The 18545-nt window shown below is 33.4% G+C and overlaps 3 protein-coding genes and 1 long non-coding RNA gene across 5 annotated transcripts; 2 read left to right on the forward strand and 2 right to left on the reverse strand.

Annotated features, from left to right (window-relative positions):
* The first annotated feature begins 718 nt into the window (after positions 1-718).
* LOC135133888 (DNA excision repair protein ERCC-6-like) lies at positions 719-4491 on the forward strand. Its single transcript, XM_064062419.1, has 8 exons — positions 719-1080; positions 1129-1552; positions 1609-2005; positions 2056-2539; positions 2590-2763; positions 2813-3211; positions 3268-3471; positions 3525-4491. Exons 1-8 carry the CDS (start codon positions 1030-1032, stop codon positions 4425-4427), a joined length of 3036 nt encoding a protein of 1011 aa, XP_063918489.1. The 5' UTR covers positions 719-1029; the 3' UTR covers positions 4428-4491.
* A 73-nt stretch (positions 4492-4564) lies between these two features.
* LOC135133889 (uncharacterized) lies at positions 4565-6563 on the reverse strand. The gene is made up of 3 exons (XM_064062420.1): positions 6548-6563; positions 6243-6445; positions 4565-6192 (listed from the first exon to the last, which is right to left on the reverse strand). The coding sequence occupies exon 3, from the start codon at positions 6190-6192 to the stop codon at positions 4660-4662; it is 1533 nt and encodes a 510-aa protein (XP_063918490.1). The 5' UTR covers positions 6243-6445; positions 6548-6563; the 3' UTR covers positions 4565-4659.
* Positions 6564-6616: 53 nt separating this feature from the next.
* Positions 6617-8180, forward strand: LOC135133890 (exosome complex component MTR3-like). Of its 2 annotated transcripts, none has more exons than XM_064062421.1 (2): positions 6617-6875; positions 6925-8180. In XM_064062421.1, the coding sequence occupies exons 1-2, from the start codon at positions 6713-6715 to the stop codon at positions 7611-7613; spliced, it is 852 nt and encodes a 283-aa protein (XP_063918491.1). In that variant the 5' UTR covers positions 6617-6712; the 3' UTR covers positions 7614-8180. The 2 variants fall into 2 exon arrangements, with proteins under 2 accessions (XP_063918491.1, XP_063918492.1); XM_064062422.1 differs by having other exon boundaries at positions 6937-8180.
* A 2453-nt stretch (positions 8181-10633) lies between these two features.
* Positions 10634-11686, reverse strand: LOC135134506 (uncharacterized). The gene is made up of 2 exons (XR_010281328.1): positions 11595-11686; positions 10634-11545 (listed from the first exon to the last, which is right to left on the reverse strand). It is a non-coding gene; the product is annotated as an uncharacterized LOC135134506 (long non-coding RNA).
* Between the last annotated feature and the right edge of the window lie 6859 nt (positions 11687-18545).

An 18545-nucleotide genomic window follows, 5' to 3' on the forward strand; every position in this document is an offset into this window, starting at 1 on the left:
CGTGATGTAAATTTCGACCCATTTTCGACGATTTTCGAAACTTAACTTAATACATTTTCTTGATTTCGGGCGGCAAAAGTCACTTCCGGCCTCATTTCTTCGATAACTCCAGCCGTTTTTCCAGAATCGCCCAATGAAATATCACAATTTTTAAAAATTTCAAAATATTCGAATTTCACTCCGAATATGTCGAAAATGTTGCTCCGTGACCCTAAACACGGTATGCTTTTGGAATCAGCACGTCAAGCTTAATAACCCTGATTTTTTTGACAATTTTTGAACGACTTTTTCAAAAATGAAATTTTCCAGAAGAAATTCATTTTTGCATGTCGGTGCATGTTGTGCTGATTATAGAGGTTATATTGTATAGTTTTTAGTTCCATTGATATACCTACGTCAATTTCTATAGTCAATACAAATTTTAAGTTTTAAGCTACGTACTAGGCCGCATTGTAAAAAAAATTAGACATATTTGTTAAAAGTTTTGAAATTTAGGCAATAACCTTGAAATCAATAAGAGTTACCAACTGTGAAAAGAATAATACTGTATGTGCAAATATTAAGACAATATTGTATACCTACTTACTCCAACCATTCGTTAATTACAAGCACTGGTAATAAAAAAAAATCAGAATTGCTTGAAGGATTCAAAATGAGCTTCTTCTTATTCTTTGTACCTCTAAACTAAAAGTCCCTAGTCGATTTTGCACATGCGCCATATGCGCAGTGAATATGTGGTGTGCGTAGGCCAAATGTCTTGATTCCGGATTTAGGTGGAGTTGTTCATTTTTGGCTTTTGTAGAATTCATTATAAAGTTGAACAAACAAAATACATGCAAAAAAAACAAGAGGATACTAAACAAATGTAATTGCAAATCAATTAAAACAAGAAACTTAACAAGATTCAACCTGTCATAACCTGTTTGTGTAAAGACATTGTAAAGATATTTATTATAATTAAGAGATACCTGCTACTGTATTTTGAGTAGTACGAAAATGTACGAGTTGTAATTATTATAATTAAACACAATGGCAGAGAGTGGAGAGTGCTCATTTACCAACAATAATTTAACAGCACAGGTAACCAGAATGTGTAAATATTGTTAAAAGCTTAAAATATTTTTGAAGGATGAAGAACTCTCGCAACTTGCTTTGCAACAAGGAATTAGTGTTTGGGGTCAAAACCAACAAACTTTGGAAGAACAAGCACTCCAAGAACTTAACATTTTAACAAAACAAAACACAACAGAAGACACTGAAGATGGAGAAGTAATCGAAAACAAAAAAGAAGCTACCTTTTCTTCCCTAGATATTAACTCATACATCCAAAGACAGGAAGAGCTAAGAAAAATCCAAGAGTACAAAAAGACACTTCAAGTGAATAATAACAAGAGTAAAGTTATTGCAGATAAAATCTCAGATAAGTACAAAAAGAAGAAAAAACGGAAGAACGAAAATCACCAAAAAGTAGTTGTAGAAAAAAAAGTGAAGTTGGATGAAACACTCGATGAAAAAGCGCATTCTTCTGGAAGTGAATATGTACCATCTGAAGGTAACTACAGTATTTTCACACTTTGTATATCATTTTTAATTAAATGAATTTATCAGAGAGTGAATCTGAATATGTACCAAGTAATTGTCTCCAACCCAGAAAAAAGAAAAACACCTCAGACACTACAAAATTTGTGAAAGTTAAAGATGATGGTTGCTTGAATTTTTTTAAAAAACGTCTGGAGGAATATTATAAGCATTTAGAAAGTGAAAATGTTCTTGAAGATGATCCAGATAACTTAGATTTTTACACTATTAAGGGTGGATTAAAAATACCCATAAGAATTTGGTGTAATCTTTACACTTACCAACAGGAAGGTATAAGGTGGTTATGGAATATACACAGGCAGTCCAGTGGGGGCATTTTAGGTGATGAAATGGGTTTAGGGAAGACAGTTCAAGTGATAGGATTTCTGGCAGGTCTAGAATACAGTCAAGTAATCTCTCATGACCGGTAATCTGTTTTAATACAATAAAAACATATTAGTTATACTAGATTAATAGGTTTAAAGGATTAGGACCTACTTTAATAGTATGCCCCGTCACTGTAATACATCAGTGGGTCCAACACTTTCATGACTGGGCCCCTGAATTCAGAGTGGCAGTTCTTCATCAAACTGGTAGCTATCAGGGTAAAACACCCAATCTTATTAAAGAAATGACCAAAAGTAAAGGCGTTGTGATAACAAGCTATGGTGGAATTTTGAAATATATTGATTATCTCACTCAGTATGACTGGCATTACTTGATTCTGGATGAAGGTCATAAAATTAGAAACCCCAATGCAAAAATAAGCATTGCTGTGAAGCAAATTAGAACTCCTCACAGGTTGATGTTGAGTGGGAGCCCAATGCAGAACAATTTGCAAGAGTTGTGGAGTTTGTTTGATTTTACTAACCCAGGCATGCTGGGAAATTTAAACACTTTTATGGAACACTTCAATAACCCAATTGTACAAGGCGGATTTGTGAACTCAACCCCAATGCAAGTATGATTTTTACTAAATGTAAGTTTGCATATGTTCACACTTTATTTAAGGAAGCAACTGCGTTGTCAGTGGCCACAACACTCAAAAACGTGATTACTCCTTACTTACTGAGAAGATCAAAAGATGAGGTTCAAAGTCATATCAGTCTACCAAATAAAACTGAGCAGGTTTTGTTCTGTTCTTTAACAGAAGAACAAGTAGATTTATATAAAGGGTACTTAATGGTAGGTTTATTTCAATGTTGCACATTTGTGTTTAATATATTGTTGTTAGAGTGACCACATTGGTTCAATATTAGGGAAGAATATGAAAAATTGGTTTTCTGAAAATCAAACAAGAGCTAATGTTCTTATAGCTATAACAGCATTGAGAAAAATTTGTAATCATCCTGATATCTATTTACATGAAGCTGATGAAGCAGAGAAGAACATTGAGGAACAGCCTGTAGAACATCAATTTGGTTATTATAAAAAATCAGGGAAAATGATTGTAGTTTCTGCATTATTAAAAATTTGGAAAAAACAGAAGCACAGAGTTTTGTTATTTACACAAAGTAGAGCAATGATTACAGTTTTTGAAGAATTTTTGAAGCAGCAAGAATATAAGTATTTAAAAATGGATGGAAGTACAGCAGTGCGCTCTAGGCAAACACTTATAAATAAATTTAATGAAGTTAGTATAAAATGATTTCATTTTTAACATATTACGTTATTCATTGTTTCATTTAGGACTCTAGTTATGATGTATTTTTATTAACTACTAGAGTTGGAGGATTAGGAGTTAATTTAACTGGCGCTGACAGGGTTATCATTTATGATCCTGATTGGAATCCTGCCACAGACACTCAAGCCAGAGAACGTGCATGGCGGATTGGTCAAGATAAAGAGGTTACTATTTACAGATTGCTATCAGCAGGAACCATAGAAGAAAAGGTAAAACAGAAAACGCATTTTACCCTATTACAGACTAAGAATTATTTTTGCAGATGTATCAAAGACAAGTTTGGAAACAACTACTAAGTAACAAAATATTACTAGATCCCAAAACTCACAAGTTCTTTAAATCCTCTAGTCTGCATGATTTATTTTCTCTTCCCGCGGATAATGCAGCCACAGGTCCAGAAACAGCTAACATATTTCGTGAATCTAGAGTAAAATTGCAAGAGCGAATGCAGGAAAAAAAGAAAAAAAGCTCAGTTGAGTTTTCAGAAGACAAAATCCAAGCTATGAAAAAGCTAGCACAAGAAATAGCAAAAAATATAGCAAAGCCACCAGAGCAAGAAGTAAAGAAAACTTCATATCAGCTCCATTTAGAAGAAGAACGACAGAAGAAACTAGAAGAAAGACAACAGCTAAAAAGGTTGACTGTGATGGAATTAAGAAATTTGAACAGAGAAAAGGATAAAGAAAGACCAGAATCTCCTGTCAATAAAGTTGATGATTGTAATGCAACTGTGAGTTTTGCTACAGCTTTAGAATACTCTGAAACAAATGCCAAGTTATATCATGAATTAAAAGGAGACAGGATAACAAAAAGTGTAGAAGTCAAAAAGAAGAGCAAGAAGAAGCATAGCAAATCTAAAGAAAAAGAACAGTGCGTTGTGGATAGAAGTGGTACAGTTGATGGAGAAAAAGTTGATGGTTTGGTAAAAACAGAAATTAAGGAAGTCCAGAAAAGTGAAAATAGTACTAAAAGTGATGACCAGGATCAATACATCTTGCATAAATTATTTGCGAGAAAAGGAGTCTCAGGAGCGTTGCAACATGATTCTGTTGTAAATAGTGGTGTTAAGAAACATGGTTTAAAAGTACAAACAGAGGCTCAATTGAAAGCTGATAAGGCATTAGAAGCGTTACGAAAATCGCGTCTGAAAAATTGGAGCTGGTGATTCAGGTATTTTTTGCGTTATTATGTAAATTTTGTATTTTTGTAATTAATAAATATTTATGAAACATTTGAATAATAAAAACGTAAAATAGAAAATTAATTGTTCTGTCAGTCACAATAGATTAAAATTACCTACCATATTTTTCAAAATATGAATGCATACTACTTTATTTCAAAATAGGTAAAAAAAAAACAAATTATTTGAAAATACTTTTCTCCTTACATCTATTGTTTTACTTCTTCCTCTTAGAGCTTGCTGAAGCAGAAGCAGTTTTTCTTTTCTTCCCCTTTTCCTCTTCTTCTAAATGAAACAGCTTTTTAAAATCTTCTCCAACTTGCCCTAGAGTTTTATCCAAACCCTCAGTATCCAAAGTGACATCCTCAATGTCTTCTTTAGGTTCATCAAGGAACTTTGACCTCAAGAATGCTTTCTTTTTTGCATTGCAAGGATTCGTGAACATCTTAGGATCATAATCAAATGTCAGCTTTTTGATTAATTCATCTGTAACTTTAATTTTTTCTTGAGAATACTGTGTAGTGTCATCAGCTGCCTCAAGCTTACTCGATGGGAGTTTATTCTCATCATTAAATGGTATAGCTTTGATTAAAAATATTCTAGCGTTATTAGCAAACTTTGGAATAAACTCAACAAAACGTGTCTTATCAAGTTGCCTTAATTTTCTTGCGCAGATTAAAACTTTATTCTTATCGGCACAGTATTGCCAGAAACTGTTGAAAAATGGCAAATCTTCTTTAGGATCAACCTCAAGAAGCACATTGTCTATTAAAATTGAACCAACTTCTGTAACTCGATCTGAGACAAAAAGTAAAGTATATCCAACAGGCAAATTATTATTCAATAGTTCCATTTGCTCTTCCATATCAAATTCAAGATTGACAGGAGCATTTTTTAGACGATATGTCTTTACTACATCTGCGACGTTCTTTGAAATTTTCTTCAAAGTTTTTCCATCTGTAGAAACATAGGCGTTGTTGTACAGTTTTTCTTCTCTGATGAACACTTTCTGTTTAACTTTGAGAAATCTAGAATTGTCACCAAGAAACGGGAAAAAATGTAGTTTTCTTTGATAAAATCTTGTCAAAATTGAGGAGGACAACTTCTCAATCAGACCATCCTCATCCTCCACTATGGTTTCAACCAAAGGAACTTTCATAACAGAAAACAACTCATTATAAAAGTGTTTATAATCAAAATTTGGGTTCATTGTGACCATTTCAAAACTAATACCATTGGCTTCAAAATTCTTAGCTTCATTAATGGCTGCAAACCTTTGATTTTTGTCACCTCTTGTAGGATTATCATCATTAGTAACATAAATGATTATTCTTTTATAAAATACGGCATTCACTTCTTTAAATTTCTTTTTACAAAACAAAAAAAACGCGCTCAAATCAACGCTACCTTTTCTCTGATACAAGTCCCTCAAATCATCATCGGATGTACCCTTTTTTTCTTTCAGAAACTTGATGGAGTTCAGAACATTATCATCAAAATTAACAAATGACGCTGAAACGTCATCACGGGCTAGCACCACTCCAAAAGGACTCCAACTTCGTTTGCTTTGGGTAAACATTAATGAATTTGCAAGTTCATAGGAAGCATTTACGCAATTTCTAAAAGGTGTGTTATCATTTTCTCCTTTGATGAACATTGCTGGATCAGTGTCAATTGCAATTAGTACAAAAGACGGTTTAAAAAAGGCATTGGTGCCGGTAGAATCAAAATCATCTTCACTGTCTGACATCTGCAAAAACAGTATGTAATAATTAGTATTTCTCTGTTCTGATATCTTACTGTTTCTGGTTAGGGTATTTACAATGAAAAATAGAATCTTCCACAATTAACAGAAAAATTGCGCCAAAACATGTACCGACAAGTTTTTAATAATTGACAGCAGGACTGACTGAAACAAACGTCAAGATTTTGACAATTACCACTATTTTTGATTTGGTTCGAAAAATCCCCTAGTGGGAATAGCTCTTGATCCCTTGGATTGACTAAAAAATTAATAGAATTTTAACTTTCTGAAAGGACAGACAGACAATAAATAATAAAACTGTAAATTTTCATATATATTTGAATCAATATTATAAACTTACATTTTTTTTTGTTTAGATAACAATATATCAGGTTCGCCAATTTATAGTAATAAAATGTCCTTACCATAATTGACGTAACACATCACAATACAAAACATAACCTAATATAATTTAACCTCTAGAAAAAAAAGGTGTTACGTTTTACGGAAAAACGCACATGCCACCATGCCAATAGATCACAAGAGAATCAACGGACCGGAAATTACAATTCCATACCAGTTATTTGACAAATTAAATACCAAGTCTGGAAAGTCTCAATTTAAGGATTTCGTAAAATCCAACGGAGTCCGCATCGATGGGAGATCAGCGAACGACCACAGAAAAATTTGTAAGTTAGCACTTTACATTAAAGTTATACTTTCACGTGATGATTTTAGTTTTAAAAACAGGTGTTGTCAGTCAAGCCAAAGGTTCTGCATACATCGAACTAGACAAAACAAAAGTTATAGTATCAGTATTCAATCCCCGTGAAATACCCAACAAATCTGAGTACAGTTCTAAGGGTGAAATATACTGCGAGTTCAAATATGCGCCGTTTAGTTGCCACAAGCGAAGACTGCACCAACAAGATCCAGAGGAGCTGCAGTACAGCGCTATCATGAAACAAGCACTGGAGTCTGCTGTATCCCGACATGAGTTTCCCAATTTTCAAGTTGACATTTATGCGTTGGTTTTACACAATGATGGAGCTGCATTAAGTGCAGCAATAACTGTAGCTGGAGTTGCTTTAGCACATGCTGGGATACCTATGTATGATTTAATTACATCTGTTACTTTGGCAGTACAAGGGGAATTTGTATTAGTTGATCCGAATTTAGAAGAGGAACGTTTGTGCCAAGTGCCGTTGTTTAAAGATGAACAGAACACTAATCATGGAATTGTTGTTTTATCAATGCTGGCTACACATGAACAAGTTTCACAGTTTTATCAGACTGGAAATTTGGCCATGGATAATTTAACTTCTGCAATTGAAACTCTCACAAATGCTGCTAAGGATATTGTTGTTTTGGTAAAGAAGTGTCTTGTTAGGCATGTGATTAAAAGTGCTCGAAATGTAGAAGATTAGTAACTTAAATATTCTTATATAGGAGAAAATGATTTTTATTTGAATTTTTTATTGTTATTAAGATTAGTCATAATTAAACGAATTTTATTAAAAAATTACCCGTTATTTTATAGCATTATTCACGAGAGGCTTTACCACAGTATGGATATCATTGATCTCTATACTGTGGTTTTACCTAAAAAAAAAAAAAATCGTAACGCAACCAACAATACATTTACATAGTCTTTGATTTAGATTTAGTATCCTTATTCCTTTCTTTTTTATTTTTATGTAGTAAAACAACTGTAAATCTATATTATGACGGGTATTTTTTGATAAAATTCTTTCGTTTAATTATGACTAATTTTAATAATCATAAAGTCTATACGTCTAAAAATAATTTTGTCCTATGTAGGAATAGTTGTTAGTATTACGTTGGGTGATTTTTTAAATTTCTGGTCTAGTAAGCTATAACGCTTACATCAGCAGTGAAATTAAAACGGCTGACGTTAGCGGCATGTCTAACTAGGGCAGAAATTTAAAAAATCATTCAGTATTAAATTATAAGATTAAACTGTTTATATTGTGTTTCACTATTTTTTTAAAACCCATCGCTTTAGATATAACACTGAACAACAACTGATCCTATAATGGCCAATTTATTAGCTACATTACGTTGTTGCAGGTTTTAATATATGTGATATTTTGGTTCCTAGTTAAAAGTACATAATCTAACTATAGCTTTTAATGGTATTATTATTTGTTTTTTCCAAAACTTTCGTGCTAATCAAATATGAAGTGCCACATTTTTCACTGGTCAAAGTTCCAATCAACAAATTTGCGACATAACGTCCACATGAATCGGTTCTTTCATCGACATGAAAATAAATTAGATTACCGCCTATAATTTGACGAATAGCCTGTTTTGTTTTTTGAAACACTTTGTCCACGTAGTTTTTTCTTAAAGTACTCTCATCGAGAACTGACTTTATACACTTTTTAAGAAATGATGATCGTAGGAATGCTTCACACAATTCGAAGCAATATTCTTGTTGATCTGTCATTTTCTGGTTGTTGGAGAAAGATTCTGCTAGCAGACTTTATGACCTCACATTAGAATTATGTACTAGGATTACCTATACAAAAATTTGCATTTTTAAGAACTTGTGTTACTTATATAGGTACATATTTTGCTGCGTCATTAATTAATCAGTCCTAGAAAGTGATTAAGTTAAAGAATAATTAAAATACTGTGCCATCGAAAATAAAACAAAGTAGAGTTGCTGACCAAGCTTTGGGTGGTACATACTACTTACCAGCTTTAACTTAAGTTGACATAAAAAAGTAACTTTCTTCTCTATAATCTAGTAAAAAAATTACAGGCATGAAAACTTAGCAATTTGGTGCAACAACTAATCATATTAAACATTTAAAAACAACCGTAAGATAATTTTTTATATATATAAAAGAATTTCCAATATATCCAAAAGTTGAGTGGTGGGAATTTAGGCGCGAACAGTGTGTTTTCTGCTCTGGTTTTATTTCGATTTTGGTAAGATTATTCCAATATTTTATTATTGAACTACCCTGGAATTGTTGTTGAAGCCTGCATAAGCAATATTCCACGTTTTCTTCCCGGGAATAATTCTCAAAAGTAGCAATAATGTTTAATTTATTGGTCTCGCGACAACGTTCTTTATCGGCTTGTTTTTGACCATTGGTGATAAGGTCATTTGATTACTGTGCAGTGAGCTAAATTAAACTTTCCAGATTCTTTGGTATTAAAGTATGAAATTATCGCGTCTTTTTCACCTTCGACGATATTTGCTTTAAATGCAAAATGACTGGACATTTTGCCAATGATTGTCCTAGCACATCCACAACTGATGCGTCTGAAATCCCTACAGTTAAACGGATTGTAAATTTAAAAGAACGAAGTCTAAATCCGACTATAAAACACACAGACTTTTCGAACCATCTTTTGTCTGGCATTAGAGAGGCTCAAATACGAATACTCCATTGTTGCAGATAAAGATCCTAAACGCCTGCACAAGAACACCGAACGAAGGTCTCGGGTCCAGTGAGGAACGTTCACGTTAGGGATGCCTCAGGTACAGTAGTCAATAATTACGAAGATGTGACAGAAGTATTCGTGCAGACATTCTCAGAATTTTTTACGAAAGAACCTCCTCTTGGACGTTCCAGTCTGTTGGGCACTTTTAACCCGAACTACATTTCCCAAGTAGAATTTTCTAGAGACCTGATATTGAATAAAATTGGCGTTACGAACGACCAATGTCTTAAAGAATAGAAAAATAGCAGTCGTTGAAGTCAGGTTTTCTTCCCTCCGAATGGAAGACGGCAATTGTACGGTTGATCTTTAAAAAAAGGAAACAAATTCGAGTTTTAACTTTATGTGTGGTGAAAGTTATGGAATAGTTATCTATGATCAAGTAATGAAATTTTTACTGGAGCACCCCATCTCGTCCCAGATGAACAGCCGGCTTTCTGTCAAGGAGGTCGATTCAAACAAACCTCCTCTGCTGTTTATCGGAGTGGACAAAAAACTTTGATTCTTTGATTTGATTTGTACAAATTTTTTTCTGGATTGCGAATCCATGTTTGGCAAAATATTAAAATTATTTTTAAGTCCATAATCATCTTTACTAAGGTTTGACGTGCTAAGGTTTGAATTGCCGGCGATGTTAAAGGTCATGTTGGTTCGTAACAGCCCCCTGCTTTAAAATTCTTGAGTCCTTTGTTAAGGTTTGACTTTATTATTTAAGGTTGAGGCTTTGGTCTAAACATCTCAATGTGCTAGCTGGTACGTTTTCTTTAAGTGCAATATCAATTTGAAAACACTATCAATTCTCAGAAATTGAAAAAAATTTACAGCGATAGACAATATAGGATAAAAAACATTTTACTAACCAACTTGAAAACCTATCGAATTATGATTTTAATCCAAAAAATTGTCATTGATCGAACAACAAATGGGTTACAAAATCTACTGCTGTAATGGGTAGGTATGAATAGGTATCTTAAAAATAATTAATTTATTTACGGCAAAAAAGTAGCCTTTACATACAGACGCATAAAATTAATTGTAGGTACAAAATGCAACGAAGAGTAGCCTTAAGATTACCATAATTGTCATTAAAAAAATTTACCTTATCTGAGACTAGATTGCACGCTGACAGTATGAAACAAATTTAAAAAAAAATTCTACGATCACATAAATTATTTAATCCTAACTTTTGTACAGTTCCGGAGAATTTCTAACACGCAAAGGAAGCAAGCGCATTATGAATTTGATATTCTGGACAGATTCGATCCTATCTACCTATATGCAGTTTGATGATGCATGATGACCAGATGTAGGTATATCTAATAATGCGACAAATGTAATTATATATCTTTAACTAATATAAGTAGTTCCTTCTTATATCCATAATTTACCTATTATTATTATTATTATTTTTCAACACTAATTGTATCTAGATTGACCCTCACACTAAAGGTGGAATAAAAAAATAACAATAATTCTTGGATATTCTACTCCACCTTTAAATTAAGGAAATCTGTGTTAATTGTTTCAACACTTGGCGGTACGTCACACATGCATTGAAGAATCAAATATACAATTTCTACAGTGGGGGGAAAAGGTTCCCAAGCTTGCATTAGAATTCTCGTATTATTAGGCTTCCTACTATAAAAATCACGAGATCTTTGTGTGTGGTCGATGTTTCCAAATTGAGGATCAAAGTCATATAGTATATAGAGAACTCGCCAGGTACATTTATTTTTTGGTTTTCCTCTTATACCAGTCACTTCCGCCACACGTGCTCCGACGGGGCACTGATTGGTGAATAAATTTAAGGCGGCCTCGTGGTTTGCCGCCATGTCGTGAACATTACCATTATCGATGGGACAATTAACGTGACCTATGATTTCTAGAACAATTTAGTTAAAATTTAGTTGTGCTGGTTTATATGCTCTTACGATTTGCCATTTTTCAAAGCTGAAAATTTTGAGCACTGAGTTTATAGGAAGAACACAAACTCTCTACAGCTGTTCACTATGTCGCAGATCTATAGCGGTGTAGTGGGGTGTAGTGTAGGGACAGCTGTAGAGCATGCACCACATTCCAAAGGCATGCACAGCGCAACCGCGCAGTGTTGTTCCCAGCCGCTTCCTTAAAATGTGGGATATTCAGCAAAAAAAGATGTTTTCTGGCCGTATAACTTCTTTTTTTAAACAATATGCATATTTTGTATACTTTTCAATTTTGTTGCATATGTACAGATTTATGCATATTTTTGTAATTTTGCATTTGGGTAGAATCTTTACCTGCAAAAACCAGCAATTAAGACCTCCTAGTCCGAACTGAAGACATTCCGTCTACTGGTATATCGAATAGGTCGCATCCGGCTTAAAATTATCTTAGTTTTTAGAATTAATGGATAAAGCCTCTGGCGAAAAAGACATTTTAGAGTTAATACACTGACGATATTGAAGGTGTCTTAGTTCTTAGGTATGTATGATTATAAATGAAAATAGGTTTCGTAAAGTTCAAAAGAAAATTAAAAAAAGCCTGCGAGAGTAGCAAAAATTTAAGCGAAAACGGTATAATCGATAGAAAAAGGAGTGATAACAACTATGAAATAACTATTGACCTCAGTTTACTACACAATGAACCTGCATCAAGTAAAATTTAAATGATACTCCTACCTCAAATTTATTTCAAATGTTAGCTTTCAACTCGACAAATAACAATGGACCGTCCATAATTTTGTTGACCTCTTCAGTAGCGGACTCTCTGGTTTCACTTAGAAAGACTACTGTGAGCCAGGTGGTATAGACTCCCTGTATTTGAATAAGGTGTCAAATAGTTACACTACTTTTATTCTTGGGTGTACTTAGAGACCATGTTCAACACATTTTAACGATGATACAAATAGGAGACAAATTCGAGGTTTAACTTTACTTATGATGAAAGTTATGGAATCAGTTATTTTTGATCAGGTAATGAAATTTCGACTGGATCACCATCTCGTCCCAGATGAACAGCACGGCTTTCTGCCAAGGAGGTCGGCTCAAACAAACCTCCTCTGCTGTTTGTCGGAGTGAACAGAAAACTTTGATTCTGAGCCAACGTTAGATATAATAGGTATTCCTACCTGTTTTTTTTATAAGGCGTTTGATAAAGTCCCAAAACAAATGTTTTTCAGGGTTACGAATCTATGTTTGCATTTGCGATATTTGACGTGCTAAGGTTTGAACTACAGACGATGTCAAAGGTCTGCTACAAAAGGATAGCGAGCGGCGGTTAGTACGTAATACCTCCCCCTTTAAGATTCTTGCGTCCTTTATTAAGGCTTGACTTTATTTATTTAAAGTTTGTCTATAATTATTAAAGTCAGTCACACCTAATTAAACGAATTCTAGACAAAAAAAAATGTCAGTTATTAGAATTGATAAAAATTTACAGAACAAAATCATGGGGGTCTATTCAGAACAATTTGAGTTTTAGGTACAAAACGTTTAGTTATGAGATGTTTATCATTTTAATCCAAAAAAAATCGGCGTTGTCATTGATTGAACAACAAATGAATTATAAAATCTACTTAAGCTGTAATGGGAATGAATATATCTAATAATGCAACAAATATAATTATATATCTTTAATTAAGTTTACAAGTATTTCCCTCTTACATCCATATTTTAATATTATATTATTAGGAGACATTCCGTCTATTGGTATATTGAATAGGCCGCATAGGCCTTAAAATTATCTTGATTCTCCCTTATTTAACTCTTCAGAAAGCATCCTTCTTTCTAGCAATTATTCACTTTGTTATTTACCAGTTTCATTCTTAATTTTGTCAGTCCTTATTTTAGCACTGACAAATGAACTTCGAATCCAAAATGCCAAAAGTTTCTGCAAGTGTCCACGACTGGATAAAAAAGGATCCCGAACTAGTGTTAGATGAAAATTCTTAATATGTTTTTTGCAGAGTGTGCTCTAAAAAGGTAAGTACGGTATACAAATTTTTATCATTGCTATATTTTTGAATTTGTTACATTTATTTTTATTAGTTCCAATTTGAAACAACTGCTTTGATTTATTGATATCTTATTGCTTTCAATTAAACGCGAGAAGTAAGGCATGCACAATATGAATTAGTTTTATTGTTCAGGTTGCCTGTGAAAATAATTTTTTGATAACTCGGCATATTGGGACAAGCCTTCACAAAAATAAGCTGAAGAATTCGTCTAATGTGAGGTTACAAAGTCTGCTAGCAGAATCTTTCTCTAACACCCAGAAGATGACAGATCAACGAGAATATTGTTTTGAATTGTGTGAAGCATTCCGACGATCATCATTTCTTAAAAAGTGTACGAAGTCAGTTCCCGATGAGAGTACTTTAAGAAAAAACTACGCGGACAAAGTGTTTTCAAAAAATAAAGCAGGATGTTCGTCAAACTATAGGCGATAATCTAATTTATTTTCATGTCGATGAAACAACCGATTCATGTGGACGTTATGTCGCAAATTTGTTGATTGGAACTTTGACCGGTGAAAAATGTGGCACTTCATATTTGATTAGTACGAAAGTTTTGGATAAGACAAATAATAATACCATTACAAGGTTTATTTATGAAGGTTTAACGAAGTTTTTTCTTCCGGAACCAGTTCCAGTTGAAAAACTCATATTAACATCATCAGATGCTACGTACATGTGCAAAGCTTCATCAAATCTAAAAATATTTTTCCTCGCTTAATCCACATTACATGCTTAGTTCATAGTATAAATAGAGAGCCTGAGCAAATTAGAAATTTATTTCCAATAGTAAATGATTTAGTCAATAATGTTAAAAATTTTTTTTAGGTGATCTTTCAGAGTACAATTTTATCGAAATGCGTTGTTCATTTTTCCATTACTTCCACAACCTGCTGTAACTAGGTGGGGAAAATGATTAATTTTGTTAATAATCTGTCAGATGCTGCTGCTTCTATTAAAGAATTTAAAATAAATTAGCTAATTTTTCCATAGTTACTGATACAATTTTAAAACTTGAATGTAACAATTTAGCACTGGTAGATTATATTCAGCTAGTAACAAATTGTTTTCAAAAACTATCCAATGTTCAAGGTAAAATAGGTGAAAAAGTTTTTCAGAAATTTAAGTCTGTTTTAGAAAAAAATGTAGGTTTTAATACGTCGTTGTTTCTGAGCAAAATTTTGGGAGTACACAGAACAATTTGTAAATGTGGATATTGTGGTGACCGAATTTAAATCAAAGTTTTCGCGCTGAAATTAATTAACAGCGGCGCGAAATCACGCTTGAATAATTTGAACTTGAGAGAAAAAAAATTCAATCACAAAAAGGAAATCGTTAAACATAGGCAACCAAATATGCACGTGGCTCTTAGGGGTAGTTTTGCATGATGATTGAGTTAGATGACGGCTTGGTATCGTTTGGGAGTTTTTAGTTACAGGGTTAGAGGGTTGGTAGAGAAGCTGCATGGCGTAGCGTCATTATGAATGTGCTTGTGTGAGTGTAAACACGTGGTAAGCGCTAGATTTAAATTAGTTGGTTTGGTAGTTAATAAAATGGGAGGAAGCCTTTGTTTAACGACAATCAATCGTAACTTTCATAATGACACAGTCGTCCCCAACCCGCGCGGTTAATTCTTGCGGCCTTTTAATCGGAGAAATGCGTACTTCCGGTCAACGCGAAACACGTGCTGTAAATTTGTTTCATTCTTTGTAAATTCACCAATCAAGTTAGTTTTTCTTAATAGTCAGCTAGTGCAAACACATTTTAACAATCAGGATTATTTAAATAAACCACTTGCTAGAAGATTTCATGAAATTCACTTAGTCAGGAAAAACACCTTGTTTAATTACGAATAGGTTTCTGGATGCATATACGTAAGTGTTATATTATAACACTTCTAAATTCTTCACACAAGTTTATTTCACACCAGATCTTTTGTTTCATAAATCCTTGCTAAATTTTGTTTTGTAAATACTTTGTTGATGAATGTTCCTATCATATAAATTATTTGATGTCCCATCTTTAATCTCACATAAGAATTATTTGTTGTTCAAGATTTCACAAGATTGTATGGCGAAGTTAAATGTTGTTTATTGCTCGTTGAAACTTTAACACTTGTTCAGTTGTTGTTAATATCAAAGTTGTAAGAGATTGAATATTTAAAAATGGAATTGAGGTTAAATAACACAGAAAACGTGCCAGAAGCGAACTTCGGTTCCTAGTCGAGTTGGCGAAGATTTAGCGTGTCACCTGTACAAGTCTACAGGTTTGGCTTCGTGCTAGCCTAGATCTTCTTGCGGGTCTGGCGACCGTAATGGCCTACTTCCGCAGGACACATTCGTAATGGAGATATGTGTGTGGGTAGGCTTTGTGATAGATAGAATCACCGTCGTGGGGAGAGAACAGCTCCAGACCGGTAGCCCCAAACTCCACTTATGCTACAACACCCAAGGGGTACTTTTGTTGTGCTCCTGTTAACTGCCGTAACTTTAAAAATCAGCCAGTAATAACTTGTGTATTTGCATCCAGTTACTTAATTACACTACACTACACGGACTTTTCTAGTGCGTTTGACCGTGTTGATCACAACTTGCTGCTGAATAAGCTCAGTTTTTTTGGCATGTCTCCATCATTTATCAAACTTATTGAATCCTACTTGGTTGCACGAATTAACTATGTCTTTTATAATGGTTACTTATCACATGAGTATGTGTCAACGTCAGGTGTACCTCAAGGTTCCAACCTGGGACCTCTTCTTTTTATATTATTTATTGATGACTTATTGAGGGCACTTACATGTCCTAGACTTGGATTTGCTGATGATTTAAAAATTTATTCTTCCATTGATAATCTTAATGACATGAAGCTTCTTCAGGACAACCTAGACATGATTTACAGATGGTCTGTAGAAAATAAAATTCTTTTGAACATTATTAAGTGCTGTTTTGTGACTTTTACTCGCAAAATAAATCATTTGTTTTCTGCTTATTACATCAATGACCAAAATCTTATTAAAAATGACATTGTTAAAGACTTGGGCGTAGTCTTTGATTCACAGTTAACTTTCTCAGAGCACATTGAAACACTTGTATCATCTGCCTCAAAATCTCTGGGATTTGTAATACGAATTTCGAAATATTTTAGAACTCCAGCTTTATTCAAATCATTTTACTTTTGTTTTGTAGTCAGTAAACTCGAATATGCTGCAGTAATATGGTCACCTTATCTAATACTATTAAACGAGCAAAGTTTGTATATATATATATATATTTATATATATATGTAATGGGTTTCTCGAAAACGGCTCTAACGATTTCGATGAAATTTACAGGTTAGGGGTTTTTTGGGTCAAGAAATCGATTGATCATAGTTTTAACTTCTGAAAATTACAGCTTCATGCATTTTCAGCAATTTTCAGGCAATGAATTATGTTTGTTGCTAGGCAACATCAGATGACACTACACGAACACGAGATTGTTTTATAAGAGAAGTTTGGGTGCCAGTCTGACAGTACGTTTGACGTATCTTTTTATCTTCAATTGTACGTACAGAAACATACTCCACTGTATAGAGGACGTTGAAATTCACCTCCTGAGGTGAGAAAATTTACCAAAAACTAAACAGTGAGCGGATAAAAGGCACACGAAAGTGTGTTGAATTGAGATTATTTTGTCAAGCATTCATTTCAGAGGTTCCACGGTCAGTGTCAAAATGTGATCGTTTTCGGGGATGGGACCGTGTTATTTGAGTTTTTGGGCTCAACGTTTCGCACACTTTCGTAAATGGCATCTTCGGGAGCAGGGTTGAGATTGAGAAATTAGGAATAACACAAAAGAGCACGGTAACTCAGTATGTTAACCACACCAGAGACGAAACTCTTCTGGCAGTAAGAATGTGGTTGTGACCTTTTTCTAGAGTCGAGAGAGAGAATTAGGAAAAAAAAGAACGACAGAGAGAAAACTTGGGTAACAAATGAGATGTCAAACAATAATTCCAGTTTTCTGTTCTTTAATCTCTACATGTCACTTACCAGTGTTTAAAACAAAGACTGCTTATGGAATTTCTTTTTTAATGTGTATTTTTAAGTAGCGCGTGTACTTCAAAATGCATACTATACGCATATTTATCTGTCGTAATCTGATCTAATACTACCAAACGAGCCGAGTGAAACTCGGTCAACCAGATATTTATTTACAATACGAACTTATTATTGAGCGTATTCAACGTCGATTTCTGAAGTTTATGTCTTTTAAGCTGTATGGTTATTTTCCTGAAAGAACTATGGAATATAGTGCTCTTCTTGATCAGCATAAGTTTCAGTCTTTGGTCATGCGAAGAGATATGCACTCTGCGAAATTTCTTTGGAAAATTGTACATAATAGAGTTGATTGTCCTCACATCCTATCGATGATCAATTTCTATGTGCCACGTCTGAATAATCGTCATGCGGTGACATTTTATTTACCCAAACCCAAGACTAATATGTTAAAAAAATCTCCAGTAACTAACCTATATCGTTGTGCTAATGAGTTATATGATGATATTTTTGCTAATGGGATCAAACAAATAACTTTTTAATTTATGTTTTTGTAATATTTAAGTTTATATTCTTCTATTATTGTAATTTAATTTATTTTAAGTTAATTTAATTGAATTGAATTTTATTTTATTGTACATGTACACAAATATGTATTTTGTCCTGTTAATGGGAAACTGTTGGGCAATAAAGTTATTATTATTATTATTATTATTATTATTAATTCAGATTTTGCTTTGTTTTTATTAAATTTGTGATATTCAAATATTTGCATTGATTCCAAACAGATGTATAGAATTTTCCGTTTGTTCGTTTTTCATATATGTATATCTGTTAATTCGCGAGTGTTTT

The sequence above is a fragment of the Zophobas morio genome, unplaced genomic scaffold, assembly GCF_036711695.1.
Source record: "Zophobas morio isolate AGI-343-1 ecotype UQ-CSIRO unplaced genomic scaffold, CSIRO_AGI_Zmor_V1 ptg000023l, whole genome shotgun sequence".
NCBI lineage: Eukaryota > Metazoa > Arthropoda > Insecta > Coleoptera > Tenebrionidae > Zophobas > Zophobas morio.

Excerpts from the sequence above, each read along its gene's own strand:
- LOC135133890 (XM_064062421.1), top strand. The coding sequence starts at position 6,713 with ATGCCAATAGATCACAAGAGAATCAACGGACCGGAAATTACAATTCCA. Across the intron at positions 6,876-6,924 it reads GAACGACCACAGAAAAATTT|TTTTAAAAACAGGTGTTGTC; the intron begins GTAAGTTAGCAC and ends TGATGATTTTAG.
- LOC135133889 (XM_064062420.1), bottom strand. The coding sequence starts at position 6,192 with ATGTCAGACAGTGAAGATGATTTTGATTCTACCGGCACCAATGCCTTT.
- LOC135133888 (XM_064062419.1), top strand. The coding sequence starts at position 1,030 with ATGGCAGAGAGTGGAGAGTGCTCATTTACCAACAATAATTTAACAGCA. Across the intron at positions 1,081-1,128 it reads ACAATAATTTAACAGCACAG|GATGAAGAACTCTCGCAACT; the intron begins GTAACCAGAATG and ends ATATTTTTGAAG. Across the intron at positions 2,540-2,589 it reads TGAACTCAACCCCAATGCAA|GAAGCAACTGCGTTGTCAGT; the intron begins GTATGATTTTTA and ends ACTTTATTTAAG.